General features: G+C 49.8%; 1 protein-coding gene across 1 annotated transcript; it reads left to right on the forward strand.

Annotated features, from left to right (window-relative positions):
• The first annotated feature begins 16 nt into the window (after positions 1-16).
• Positions 17-13,750, forward strand: MPI (mannose phosphate isomerase). Its single transcript, XM_048481656.1, has 10 exons — positions 17-148; positions 763-897; positions 2,684-2,811; positions 3,998-4,198; positions 5,312-5,453; positions 6,757-6,939; positions 7,721-7,894; positions 9,675-9,883; positions 10,518-10,763; positions 13,614-13,750. Exons 2-9 carry the CDS (start codon positions 882-884, stop codon positions 10,734-10,736), a joined length of 1,272 nt encoding a protein of 423 aa, XP_048337613.1. The 5' UTR covers positions 17-148; positions 763-881; the 3' UTR covers positions 10,737-10,763; positions 13,614-13,750.
• Positions 13,751-14,763: the final 1,013 nt, after the last annotated feature.

Raw genomic sequence — 14,763 nt, forward strand, 5'->3', positions numbered from 1 at the left:
ACAAAGCCGAGCTTGTGACTTCACAGGAAGAGGGGGGGAAAGAGGCGGTGGGAACGGCGCATGCGCAACAAGGAAAGCCCGTCCAGCTCGGTATTTTCGGCTCTGGGCGGGCAATCCCGTGTGAGCATGCGCACTAAGTGGAGATTCGGTAAGTAAGGGGTTATGGTTGCAAATGGGGATGAGTGGTGGGTGCCTTTGTATGGGCTGGAAGCGGAGACTAATGCGTGCATTGCATTAAATGGCTTTCTACTGGGTTTCCCTCCATTGTTAGATTTCATGAGGGCTCAGTTGAATTTTCAAAAGCCCCCTTTCCAAAAAGTTGATGGACTCCTGAATGAATCACAACATTCGGTGCATGCCAATCACGCAATCCCGTTTCTTAGAAGGGCGGATCTTCCATTCCGGTGCAAAACCTTGGACGGCTTCAAATTGCGTTTTAACTGTAGCTTCCTTGCCCGGGGATGCTTTTGGGGAAACCCAACCTGGACAGCCTGCCAGTAAAAATGGGCCCCTCTTTTTGCACCCGGTGCTTTGTGGAGCAGATGCAATTGCATAGACTCAACAGGCGCAGCCCCTCCTCCCAACCACGTCCTGCCAGAAAAAAAAACCCAAAACGGCGGCTGCACCGGTTGGATTTCTGCCTGCACTTGCCCTGGGAACCCTGCCAGATAGCCAAAAGAAAGCGCGTCTGAAAGCGGCCGCGGCTAAGCCGCCGGAGCCCGAGAGCTGCTCCGAATCTAACTCCGTTTTCCTAATCCGCAGTTGCAGCGTCCTCCTAATTCGGAGTGAGAATCCGGAGCGGGGAAACTACCTTTCCCGGCGTGCCCGGCCGGACTCCTCCTTTTGCCGGCTGGCAAGCGAGGGCGGGCAGCTTCGAGACGATGGCAGAGTTGAGAGGTGAGGCGGGCGCGCGGGTCTACTCGGGAGTAAGGGCCTGATCCAGAGGGCCCCGTTGCAATTGTGCTGCGACCCGCCCAGAGCCCTGTGGGGTTGGGGCGGGATGTAAATCCAACTAATACATAAATGAAATAAACAAACACCAGCCCATCTCCAGACTAAAGAGATGGTTGCTTTGGGGGCGGGGTCTGTTAGGTTTTAAGGGGATCTTGGCATTGGGTTATATATAGTGCCAATAGACCAGTGGCTCCCAACCTCAAATTGTAGAGTTGGAAGAGACCCCCAAGGGCCATCTAGTCCAGCCCCCTGCCATGCGGGAAGTCACAATCACAGCACCCCTAACAAGCCACGTGGATTTCTCTTTCACCCAAAGCCTGGCGATACGGAGGGGTTATTTGACATGCCTGTGGGGTATTCCTAATGCTTTCCAGGGCACCGAGGCCTGGATCACAGACCAGAGCCTGCTCAAACTATTCTTCACGATCTCAAATTAGATGGGCAGCCCATGTTGGTCACAGGACAGTGAATTTTCAAAGGTCTGTGTCTATTTATAGGGGACAGAGTGACTTTAGCAGTTGAGAGCCTTCGCTAAAATAATCTCTCAACTTCCCGCTGCCGTCCAAAATACGATTGATAACTTGGGGGCGCATTGCATAGTTCAGTGATCCTGGGATTAACCCCCCCCCCCCTTCTGCTTTCTTCTGCCTTCTCTTTGGTACATGCTGAGCATTGAATGTAGGGGTAAAGAAGAAGAAGAAAAGTTTGGATTTATATCCCCCCTTTCTCTCCTGCAGGAGACTCAAAGGGGCTTACAATCTCCTTTCCCATCCCCCCTCACAACAAACACCCGTGTGAGGTGGGTGAGGCTGAGAGAGCTCCGAGAAGCTGTGACTAGCCCAAGGTCACCCAGCTGGCGTGTGTGGGAGTGGACAGGCTAATCTGAATTCCCCAGATAAGCCTCCACAGCTCAGGTGGCAGAGTGGAGGTACCACCAGGCTCTTTTTAGGATGGGTCGTGGGTATGAAAGTCGTACTCTGCCCCACTGCTGGGATCCTGAATCATTTTTCCCCCCCAGAGGAAAAGTATGCAAAAATAACCACCTCTCCATATTTTCCAATTTCTCATCGAAGCATAGTCTTGAGATTTGGATAATCTTAACCGTACAAGAAGGATATTGACAAGCTGGAACGGGTCCAGAGGAGGGCCACTAAAATGGTCAAAGGTCTGGAATCCAGGCCCTACGAGGAGAGACTTAGGGAGCTGAAGATGTTTAGTTTGGTGAAGAGAAGGTTAAGAGGGGACATGATAGCTCTGTTTAGATATTTGAAGGGGTGTCATGTTGGTGAGGGAGAAAGCTTGTTTTCTGCTGCTCCAGAGATGAAGACCAGGAGTCATGGGTTCAAGGTGAAGGAAAAGAGATTCCACCTAAACATCAAGAAAAACTTCCTGACAGTAAGGGCTGTACGACAGTGGAATGCACTACCTTGGAGTTTGGAGTGACCTTCTTTGGAGGTTTTTAAACAGAGGCTGGATGGCCATCTGCCAGGAGTGCTTTGATTGTGTGTTCCTGCATGGCAGGGGGCTGGACTGGATGGTCCCTGGGGTCTCTTCCAACTCTATAATTCTAACACTTTTTAAGTAAGTATTTTCCTTTTTGTTTATTTTGGGCGACTCTCCGGCACCACAGACTCTTCAGCGCAAAGCTTGCAGGGTGGTGTTTGAGACCAGCGAGGGCTCGCTATGGTCCTGTCTTCTGTAACTGCGATGTTCTTCCCTGTTTTCTTAGTCTTTCCCCTGGCCTGTGTGGTACAGAACTATGCCTGGGGCAAGCTGGCCCGGGACAGCGAGGTGGCCAGACTCCTAGCCAGCAGCGAGCCTATAATGCGAATCGAGTTAGAGAAGCCGTACGCTGAGGTAAGTGCCCGTCCCGTTCTCCCCAGGCCGTCCTCGTCCATCTTTCCCTTCTCCTTTGACCAGTCCTACATCAAGACACCGGGACGGGGCTGGGACTAAGCGGTAACACATGACATTACGAGCATTTTTGGTTCACGAGGGGAAAACGGAACTCTCAAGAGCTGCTTTCAGGCCTACAAGTGCAAGGAACTGCGAGATGTTCTCTTTCTTGTAAGCATTGCTTTCTAGCGTTCTTCTCGTACAAATATAGTCTGGAGCAGCAGTGGCGTAGGAGGTTAAGAACTCGTGTATCTAATCTGGAGGAACCGGGTTTGATTCCCAGCTCTGCCGCCTGAGCTGTGGAGGCTTATCTGGGGAATTCAGATTAGCCTGTACACTCCCACACACGCCAGCTGGGTGACCTTGGGCTAGTCACAGCTTCTCGGAGCTCTCTCAGCCCCACCCGCCTCACAGGGTGTTTGTTGTGAGGGGGGAAGGGCAAGGAGATTGTAAGCCCCTTTGAGTCTCCTGCAGGAGAGAAAGGTGGGATATAAATCTAAACTCTTCTTCTTGCGTTTCGCCTGCATCTGTGGCTGGCATCTTCAGAGGTGTATCTCAAAGAGAAGTCTGACACAGTGTGAAACAGACTTTTCTCTGCGATATATCTCTGAAGATGCCAGCCACAGATGCAGGCGAAACGCTAGGAACAAGATCCACCAGACCACGGCCACACAGCCTGGAAAACCCACCACAACCAGTTGAATCCGGCCGTGAAAGCCTTCGACTCCCCAGAGTGTTTCTTCCCTCCCACCCTATCTTAAGCGTCATTGCTGAGTGAGGATTTGAACCCAAGTCTCTTGAGTTTTGCCCACCACTCCTTTGTCACTGTCAAAAGCAGCTGACGAAGACCTGATCCAACCTTTGGGGGGTTAGTAATGCCAAGTCGTGGGCTCTGAGCCAGAGCTCCAGACATAAAAAATATACAGTATGTCGATTTGAAGGTTTCTTTGTGCGTCTTCCTTGCCAGCTGTTGGATTGGATTGGACTGGAAATTATTTGTATACCGCCCTCCCCCAAGCTCAGGGCGGTGAACAACATCATAGTCATACAGTACATCATAACAATACATAATAATACAACACAATAAAACTAATCACTGAGTGTTCACTGAGCCACGTTCTCTGATTTCTCTTCTCCCCCCTCCTAGCTCTGGATGGGCACGCACCCCAAAGGGGACTCCATCATCCTGGATAACCGCATCTCCCAGAAGACCCTGGGGCAGTGGATCGCGGACAATCCCAGCTGCTTGGGTTCAAAGGTCAAAGAGGTTTTCCACGGGCAGCTCCCTTTCCTGTTCAAGGTGCTGTCTGTCAAATCGGCTCTGTCCATTCAGGCTCATCCAACCAAGGTGAGAACATCTCAAGGTATCGTCTTTCCGGGCATCCGTTTGGCAACAAGGTTGTTCTATGGTGGGTGCGGTCCTTGTTCTCTGGTAACAGGTTGTGTGTGTTTTAGACCTGTTTGCGTAAAAGAGAAGCTGGTTTCAGCTTAGTGGTTAGACTGGGAGACCCGGGTTTGAATTCCCGCTCTACCTTGGAAGCTTGCCTTGGAGCCTTGGGCCAGTCACCCACTCAGCCTAACCTACCTCGCAGGGTTGTACTGTGGGTAAAATGGAGGGGAGGAGAATGATGTAAACCAGTGATGGCAGACCTATGGCACAGGTGCCAGAGGTGGCACTCAGAGCCCTCTCTGTGGGCACACGCAAACAGAGTTCATCATGTGGGGGGGGGAATCGCGCCCCCCGCCCCCCCACACATCTAGGCTGGCCTGGGCCGCTGGGCTCGATTATTAGCATTAAACCCAAACCTTTTGGGGAAGCAGTGAAGGTAACCCTGTTAAGTGCTGTTAAACGCCACTGATTTTCATGCGAAGAACTAAACCGCGACCCTTTACCTGGGAGTAAGCTCAGTTGCTGGCAATGGGGCTTGCTTCTGAGTAAACCCACCTAGGGTCGTGATTCACCCGTTCGAAGAGTTGCATGGTTGCTTCAAAGCAAAGCCAACAGCTACCACCAAGCTTACTCCCGAGTAACGCATGCCTCGGAGCCAACCATTTTTTCTAAACTAAAACCTCAGTATTCAGGTTAAATTGCTGGGTTGGCACTTCCCACTTCCTCCCTTCCCCCCTCACTTCCTCCCTTCCCCCCTCACAACAAACACCATGGGAGGTGGGTGGGGCTGAGAGAGCTCCAAGAAGCTGTGACTAGCCCAAGGTCACCCAGCTGGCATGTGTTGGAGTGCACAAGCTAATCTAGTTCCCCAGATAAGCCTCCACGGCTCCAGTGGCAGAGCGGGGAATCAACCCGGTTCCCCAGATTAGAGTGCACCTGCTCTTAACCACTACACCACGCTGGCTGTAGAAAGGCAGAGTAGACCGGAATTGATAAATAATAATGAATAGTTCATGATTAAGGCTCTTAGTTGATGTTTGAGGTGAGACCCACTCCTTGCTCTTCTTCCAGGAGCTGGCTGAGAAACTTCATGCCCAGTACCCGGAGCATTACCCCGATAACAACCACAAGCCAGAGATGGCGATCGCCCTGACCCCCTTCGACGGTCTCTGTGGCTTCCGGCCCGTGGAAGAGATTGTGACTTTCCTTCAGAGTAAGTGAACAGAGGGGCTTTAAACAGAGGGAGGTGAGTGTTGACTGAAAACCACTGTGAGGTGCAAAACCTCCATGAGCCAGGGCAGTATAGCTCTGGTTTCCAGTTGCTGGAAGCGAGGGAAAGCTTTGGTTCTCTGTCCCCTTGTGAGTGAGGCTTTCATCTAGTCAGTCGTGATGGAAAAAGCAGCATTATGGGTGAGGTGGGATTCAGCAGGGCTCTTCCGACATTTTGACAGAACGATCAAAATGCTACGATACAGAATGAAGGAGGCATTCTGTATCTAGTTTTAGGGAGCAGATTTGGCATAGGGCTAGAACAAAATCATAGCGAGAAAACGGAATGTCACACAACAAATGGTGTTGTACTTGAGTCCAATTATTGAAGAGCCATAATAGAAATTTGGGTGCTGTGTGGTTTCCGGACTGTATGGCCGTGTTCTAGCAGCATTCTCTCCTGACGTTTCGCCTCCATCTGTCGCTGGCATCTTCAGAGGATCTTCAGAGGATCCTCTGAAGACGCCAGCCACAGATGCAGGCGAAACATCAGGAGAGAATGCTGCTAGAACACGGCCATACAGCTGGGAAACCACACAGCACCCAAGTGATTCCGGCCGTGAAAGCCTTCGACAATACATAATAGAAATGTTTATCTTCTGGCACTTTGGAACAACTGCAATAAATAATCTCCAGCTCCCCGTAGAATACTGGGGGATAGTTGTATTTTTTAAAATGTCCCTCAAATTTCCTTTAATTTGCAGAGGTGAGCAGAAGGGCCCTCAGAGAGGGAAATGCAATTAATTGCTTACACTGACTGCCCGCTTAAGACAACAAGGGAGAAAACACTACAGAATTGACAGATTAGCACAGTGAGCAGACTGTACGCAAATACGTTTGCGTCGATGCAGTCGAGGTGAAATTGACATAAAAATATGGCGGCCATCGAGGTAAAGTAGCATTAAAAAATATGGTGGAGCAGGACTCTGGGCGATCCAAGTTTGAATCCCCTCTTCTACGGTGAAATCTCGCAGGGTGATTGTGGGCCCGTTATAAATTCCAAGCCTGGTTGTTGTTGGAAAACAGAAGAGGAAAGAACCATGGTCTCAGCTGCTTTGAATCCCCATCGAGGAGAAAATAAATAAATGTATGTGAAAAGCTGTTAGAGAGCTGGGCTAAGGTCTGGGGGTCGTAAGTTCGAAACCCTGCTTCGGGGTGTTCTCCCAAAGAGTTGTCGGACTTGCTGTGTTGCGTTTCCTGCCTCGGGTGCATGGTTGTCAGCAGCGTGCGTGTCTGATTTCCCACAGAGGTCCCTGAATTCCGAGCCCTGATTGGGAACGTGGCCGCCGAACAGCTGGAACGCTGCGTGGACGACGACCCGCGGGGAGTGTCGGCCGCCCTGCGCGTCTGCTTTACCAGGATGATGAAGAGTGAGAAGAAATTCTGCGTGGAGCAGCTCAACCTGCTGGTGAAACGGATTAGCCAAAGAAGTGAGTCCGGTGGATTGTTTCATAATGGAGTCAGCGTGACAAAGCAACTGGGTGTTGTTTGGTGGCCATTACTAATTATAACGTTACCATGAGATTTCTTGAGCACCACTTCCTGTAAGGAGACTCAAGCTCCTTTCCCTTCCTCCCCCCATAACAGGCGCCTTGTGAGGTGGGGGGGCTGAGAGAGTTCAGAGAGGGGACTTTGACTAGCCCAAGGTCACCCAGCAGGAATGTAGGAGTGCGGAAACACATCTGGTTCACCAGATAAGCCTCCGTCAGTCAGGTGGAGGAGTGGGGATTCAAACCTGGTTCTCCAGATTAGAATCCACTTGCTCTTAATCACTACACCATGCTGGAGGATTTTAAACTCCGGCTGACTTAATCGAATTCTTGGTGGAACATTTCAGTTGTCAGGGCCCTGTGGAACTTTTCTATATCGCACAGGGCGGTAAGGTAAGGGTAGGCTCTGGGCCTAGTCGAAACCAGCCAGATATCCTTCAGGTCAGGGAGTTCCAGGTTTGTGGAAATCCCTGACCTGGTTTGTGGAAATTTCCAGGTTTGTGGAAATCTTGTGGAAATCCCTGACCTGGTTTGTGGAAATTTCCAGGTTTGTGGAAATCTTGGGCGGTCAGGTAAGGGTAGGCTCTGGGCCTAGTCGAAACCAGCCAGATCTCCTTCAGGTCAGGGATTTCCAGGTTTGTGTTGGAAGAATGAAGAGCCCTCCGAGGATGATATTGGGAGACGAAGGGGTTTTTTTGTGTGTGTGTCTCTTTTTCCGCAGCCGCTGAAGGGAAAGACACTTCAGGAAGCTGCGGGGACCTTCTGCTAAAGCTTCACTCGCAGTTCCCGGGAGATATCGGCTGCTTTTCCATTTATTTCCTAAACCTGGTCAGGCTAGAGCCGGGGGAGTGCATGTTCCTTGGAGCCAACGAGCCGCATGCCTATCTTCACGGAGGTGAGTGTGACATAGCCGCTGCTGTGTCTTCACGGAGCCCTGTGTGACACAGCCAGAGGCGTAGCTGGGCCAGAGTTTTCCGCGTCCCCCCTCCGGCGGCGGCCTGCCCCCCTTTACATTATGCAGGCTGAAGAAGCGGCCTGTTCCCTTCAGGCTGAAAACGGCCTGGTGGGAACTACACTTCCCAGGAGACCCTGGGGCTCGCAAGGTCTCCTGGGAAATGTAGTTCCCACCAAGCCGTTTTCAGCCTGAAGGGAACAGGCCGCTTCTCCAACCTGCACTGTTTCACGAAGGTAAGTGTGTGGGGGTGGTGCCGTGGGGGGACAGGAGGGGGGTGCTGTGGGAGGGGCGGGGGTGATTTTCCACCCTCCAGGCATGCGCCCGGTGCAACGCGCACCCCCCCCACCAGCCCCCTGGTAGCTTTGCCTCCGAACATGCATTGCTAGTTCCGTGGGAATGTCAACTCAATGCATGGCAGCTGTGAAAAAGGCAAACTCTATGCTGGGGATCATTAGAAAAGGAATTGATAATAAAACTGCAAAGATTGTCATGCCCTGATATAAAGCCGTGGTGCGACCGCACTTGGAGTACTGTGTTCAGTTCTGGTCGCCACATCTCAAAAAGTATATGGAAGAGATAGAAAAAGTGCAGAGAAGGGCAACGAGGATGATTGAGGGACTGGAGCACCTTCCTTATGAGGAGAGGCTGCAATGTTTGGGACTCTTTAGTTTGGAGAGGAGACGTCTGAGGGGGGATAGGATTGAAGTCTATAAAATTCTGCATGGGGTAGAAAATGTTGACAGAGAGAATTTTCTCTCTCTTTCTCACAGTACTAGGACCAGGGGGCATTCATTGAAAATGCTGGGGGGAAGAATTAGGACTAATAAAAGGAAACACTTCTTCACACAACGTGTGATTGGTGTTTAGAATATGCTGCCACAGGAGGTGGTGATGGCCACTAACCTGGATAGCTTTAAAAAGGGCTTGGACAGATTTATGGAGGAGAAGTCGATCTATGGCTACCAATCTTGATCCTCCTTGATCTCAGATTGCAAATGCCTTAGCAGACCAGGTGCTCAGGAGCAGCAGCAGCAGAAGGCCATTGCTTTCACATCCTGCACGTGAGCTCCCAAAGGCACCTGGTGGGCCCCTGCGAGTAGCAGAGTGCTGGACTAGATGGACTCTGGTCTGATCCAGCAGGCTAGTTCTTATGTTCTTATGACATAGCCGCTGCTGTGTCTGGCTAGAACTGGGGAGACCTATTTATTTACCACTGTGTTCTTCTCCCATTTATCTATCCAATAACTTTGAAGCGGCATGAATCGTTTTGTTTTCCCCACTGTTGTCCTTACAGAAGCCCTTGTGAAGCGCCAAGTCTTGATTCCGTTGCATTTTTAATTGTAACATCGATTTCTGGGTCTAGGACAGTGGTGGCGAACCTTTGGCACTCCAGATGTTATGGACTACAATTCCCATCAGCCCTTTCCAGCATGGCCAATTGGCTGATGGGAATTGGACTACAATTCCCATCAGCCTTTTCCAGCATGGCCAAAGGGCTGATGGGAATTGTAGTCCATAACATCTGGAGTGCCAAAGGTTCGCCACCACGGGTCTAGGACTTCAGCCTATTGGTGCCGTAGCCTGTTGGCTCAAATGTACTAACAGGAAAAGAAGGAAAGGACGGGACTCGGTTCCTAGAATGGCCCCACCTTGCCTTCAGGGAGGCTTCTGCGCGCGCTAACCATTGGCTTCCTCCCCCCCCCACTCTTTAATTTGGCAGACTGCATCGAATGCATGGCCTGTTCAGACAACACCGTCCGGGCAGGCCTCACGCCCAAGTTCATTGACGTCCTCACCCTGTGCGAAATGCTGAATTACATGCCAGCCCCGAGCAACGACAAGCTGCTGACCCCCACCCAAAGCCGCCTGGACCCTTGTGTCTCCATCTACGACCCCCCCGTCCCAGACTTCGCTGTCATGAAGATAGAGGTTAGCTTGGGCCTCTGGGGAGAGGGCTCGGGAAAGGGCGCGAGGGTGTGAGATTTGCACACGTTTCTCCTTTGTAGGGTCGCCTGGTCACTTCTGGGAGCTTTTTGGGGGGGCAGGGCAGGAAGTGACATCACTGCAAATAAAGTTCCGGCGACACTCTGGGAATATCCTGAATCTCTAGTTCAATACATTCATAGAGCGTCCCCGTGTTGTTGTTCCTTATTTTATTTTTGCTCCACTCGCTTAACTTTTAATTAAGCTTGCCCTTCTGGTAGCAAAGACCGACAGGGGTCCAGAAACATCGAACACTTCTGCCGCCTCTCCTGAGCAACGTCTCCCGCCAGCGTGGCGCAGTGGTTAAGAGCAGGTGCTCTCTAATCTGGAGAACCGGGTTTGATTCCCCGCTCTGCCGCTTGAGTTGTGGAGGTTTTTCTGGTGAACCAGATTAGCCTGTGCACCAACGCCGGGTGACCTTGGGCTAGTCACAGTTCTTCGGTGCTCTCTCAGCCCCACCCACCTCACAGGGTGTTTGTTGTGGGGGAAGGAGGGAAGGGAAAGGAGATTGTCAGCCCCTTTGAGTCTCCTTACAGGAGAGGAAGGGGGGATATAAATCCAAACTCTTCTTCTCTTGCAGATTCCTTCCACTGTCAAGCTGTACCTCATTTCAGCCATCGATTCGGCCAGCATCGTGTTGGTGATCAACGGCACAGCGGCGGGCACCTCCACCGCTGCCAGTTCCGAGATGGCTCTCCGTCCGGGCACAGTGCTCTTCATCTCTGCAAACGAGAGCATCTCTCTGCACCTCTCCACAACCGAGGGGATGCTGCTCTTCCGTGCCTGCTGCCTCTTATAACATGGGATGCTTTGACCCTCTGACCTGGTGTGACTTTATTTTTTAGAACCAATAGAGAAATGGCCTGCCTCCTCCGAGGCCTCCTGTCCCTGCGTGGCGTGGTGGTTAAGAGCAGGTGCACCCTAATCTGGAAAACTGGGTTTGATTCCCGGCTCTGCCACTTGAGCTGTGGAGGCTTACCTGGGGAACCAGATTAATTTGTGCACTCCCAACACACGCCAGCTGGGTGACCTTGGGCTAGTCACAGTTCTTCGGAGCTCTTTCTGCCCTGCCCTGCCCACCTCGCAGGGTGTTTGTTGTAGGGGGCGGGGAAGGAGATTGTAAGCCCCTTTGAGTCTCCTTACAGGAGAAAAAAGGGGGTGTAAATCCAAACTCTTCTGTATTAAGTCCTCTCCCCCAAGCATCAAAGCGCACACTTGTGTGGCCGTAGGCCGTTTCCGACCTCTTCATCCTGATCCCCAGGCAGACCAAATCGTTCTTAATTGTCGCCGTGTCTTTGGTTCTGTTTTAAGACAGCAGAATCTCCCGCTTAAGTGGAGAGAGACTAAATCCCCCCCCCCTTTGCTGGGTAGTCTTCTCAGCCCGTAGAAAGCCAAAGTTTCATCTTTAGGATAAGTTTCCTCTTCTTCCTGTTTTATTTCTGGTGCATTGTGGTAGGAGACCTGCCCTACGGTTTCCTGTCTGGAAGGTAGCATAACACAAGTTGGGGGTTTCCACCCCTGAGCACGGGAGATGGGGGGGTCTAAAGAAAGCCGCAGAGCCGTTTGGGTCTGTGCTGGCAGAATTCCTTCCAAACGCCCTTTGAATGGCAAAAGTAAAGACTGTTCTGCCACGCCCCCTCAGCTACCAAACCCCCAACAGGAGACTATCAAATGCTTCCGTTAACTGGCCCTCACAGTGGAACCACTGGCCTGGGTTTCTCAGATGGGCTACAGAGCCAGTCCTCTTGGAAGGAATTGTGGCCATCGTGCACGGGTAGAGAGCTAGCCAGCTTCCTGCATCTGTTGACAGGCACAGCAGGACAATGAGGCAAGCGGAGAATTCTGCAGTCATCCCTCGTTGGTATTTTATTCCGGTCTACCTCTGGGTGCTCAGTTTGCATCTCCCGTCCCTGACTCTCACTGCCCTCGTTCTTGGCCTTTTAGAAAACGAGGTTCTCCATTTTGCCTCTGCCCCTTGTCACACGACGGCTCGCGGGCCCGATCATCCCTCTGAAGGGGTCACGTGTTTGACACCCCGCATCTAGAATCTATGAAATTAATGTGCTACGTCTAAAACAATATAAGATTCCCAAACACGTGCGGCACATAGGTGCTGGCTCAAGCAATTTATATTACCTGTTAGTTACTTGTAAAGTATGCCAAATTGTTGGCTATTAGACTTATCAAACTATTATATCTCTATAACACATATATATCTCCACTTTTTTTTCTTTTTTCTTTTAGAATAGATAGGCCTCCTGGGTAACGTCCATAATGTGAGGCCTTGATTGCTGGTAAGGAGGATGCAGTATAACCATCCATCTTGACATTCAAGTTAGACCAAGTTTCTTGAAGAAGAATGATATTGAAATCTGTCAGCAAGTTCATAAAATATCTGTTTTTTGCTTTGTTATTCCAGCCTGCAATGTTCCAAGACAGGATGGGGAGTTTAAAGTGCCTCTGGCGTCATTCTAATTGGGGGAGTTCTTCAACAATTATTGGTGGATAGATCCATTAGTGGTATTTCCTCTAGGTCTAGCACCAACAGTTTTGGGGGTAGCTACGGTCTCAAAAGTAATTAAATCATGTTCACCAGTACTAGATGCTCTCTCCGTGGATAGAAGATTATTTCGAGGGGGGATAGCTGGTATATTTTCACGACTGTGTTCCTCGGATGTAGGAGGACTTAAGCAAGTTATGGCCGGTGACTGTTTCAGAGGATTCATAAGTTGGGCAAATTTATTTCTTGTTGCCTGAAGCTTGTCTAACACTTTCTTTTGTTCAGGATGTGGTGATTCCTGAAATCCCACTTTAAATCCAATTCATGCAACAATGTAATGAATGTAAAAATATTCTTTGCGATACGACTTCCTCCATCTGTATATTGTTTATGTTGTAGAAACCTTCATTCATGGCAATAATAAGATGATATAAGGATTGTTATGTACAGAATCACCTGTTGAGGTTTCCTTATCAAGTGCATGAACACTTAAGAAGAAGGCTGATGAAAACGCGATAATCAGCTCGAAGCGTTTGGGAAGTACAGCAGAGTGGATTGGAATATGTACAACTGAAAATGATGAGAAATTTGACTGCCCTTGAATTGGGGCGGTATTTATAAGTAATTCAAGCCACCAATTCAGGATTTTCATTAATTGTTCTGAACTTGTATTACAGACACAACGGTTGACATTGACGCAATAATATTTACAAGACTATGGACATTGTTGGTTTAACAAATACATGGTTATGGACTTGAGAGAAGGTTGTCTTGTAATAAATTGTTGCATGAATTGGATTTAAAGTGGAGATATATGTGTGTTATGGAGATATAATAGTTTGATAAATCTAATAGCCAACAATTGGCATACTGTACAAGTAACTAACAGGTAATATAAATTGCTTGGGCCAGTGCCTATGTGCCACGCGTTTGTGAACCCCTCATCTCGAGCCTTTGGTCTGGCTTCCAGCAAGCCCTGTTTACATCAACGTAGCGTTTGAAATAGGCCAAAGGATTCCCCCCCAATGTGACTGCCCGTGTAGAAGCCTGCACTGCCCAATTTGACCACTGGAACCACACCAGTCTAAGATGCTGTTTTTGGGAACCTGTGGATGTAGGCTGATGCTCAATTTTCCCTCTTTGAAGCGGAAAAAGATCCATATTTCTTTTTACCAGGCTTGGCAAACAACTCGCCTTCGGCAAGGAAGAGGAAACAGGAAAGGAAGAGAAACCACCCAAATCCCCTCACTAGAGTGTAGCTGTCAGGGGTTCATGTGATTCAATAAAAAGGATGTGGCGTCCCCTGGCCCATATGACTGGTGTGTCTTCTAAACTTTTTTTTAATGGTTCTTCGGGTTTGCATAAGTTATCCCTCTTCTAGAGCTGGGTCAGGACAGGTATGCAGTGTTAAGAACGGGGCGGGGAGATAATAGGTCGGAGGAGGAAGAAAAACACAACAGTGGGAAATTCTGCATGTATGCTAATATCTTGGAATCATAGAGTTGGAAGAGACCAGAAGGGCCATCAAGTCCAGCCGCCTGCCATGCAGGAACACACCATCAAAGCGCCCCCGACTTTTCATCCAGCCTCTGTTTAAAACAGGAGACTCCACCACACTCGGAGGCAGTGCGTTCCACTGTTGAACAGCCTTGACTGTCAGGAAGTTCTTCCTGAGGTTTAGGTGGAATCTCTTTTCCATCACCCTGAACCCATGACTCCTGGTCCTTGTCTCTGGAGCCGCAGGAAACAAGCTCCCTCCCTCTTTGACATGGCATCCCTTCAAATGTTTAAACAGGGCTATCATGTCACCTCTTAACCTTCTCTTCACCAAACATCCTCCTCTCCCTGAGCCTCTCTTCGTAGGGCATGGATTCCAGACCTTTTACCATTTTGGTTGCCCAAACCATTTTACGAGTAAAGTGAGGGAGGAAAGATGGCGGTGCATCACTTCTCGAGCTGTGCTGAGCTCCGGGATAACTCTTAAGTAATTGCTTTTCAGCTTCTTATCACTTCTATTGTTTATTTTAGTGTTCTTGCTCTGCTCTTTGGTGGCCCTGTGGACTCACTCCGGCTTGTCAACATCTTTAAATTGCGTGGTCGGAGCTGAAATAAAGGAGCACGTAAATACCAAACACAAATTACAACAACTTGAAATCTGCTATTGCAGAAGGAGCAGTTGATGGTTCCTCCTGATCCAACAGGTTTGTAGGATTTCTCACCAGCTGCTTTGGGTCAGGAAAAGTGTGCAGAGGCAGGATGCTTAAGACGCCTCCGAAAAAAACTTCAGGCATAGGTCTTATCGGAATCGAATTCACATGCTGAAGAT

Source organism: Sphaerodactylus townsendi, linkage group LG17, assembly GCF_021028975.2.
Source record: "Sphaerodactylus townsendi isolate TG3544 linkage group LG17, MPM_Stown_v2.3, whole genome shotgun sequence".
In the NCBI taxonomy this organism is placed as follows: domain Eukaryota; kingdom Metazoa; phylum Chordata; class Lepidosauria; order Squamata; family Sphaerodactylidae; genus Sphaerodactylus; species Sphaerodactylus townsendi.

Coding starts and splice junctions, on each gene's coding strand:
- MPI (XM_048481656.1), top strand. Junction 5,454..6,756: donor GATTGTGACTTTCCTTCAGA/GTAAGTGAACAG, acceptor GATTTCCCACAG/AGGTCCCTGAATTCCGAGCC. Junction 9,884..10,517: donor TCGCTGTCATGAAGATAGAG/GTTAGCTTGGGC, acceptor CTTCTCTTGCAG/ATTCCTTCCACTGTCAAGCT.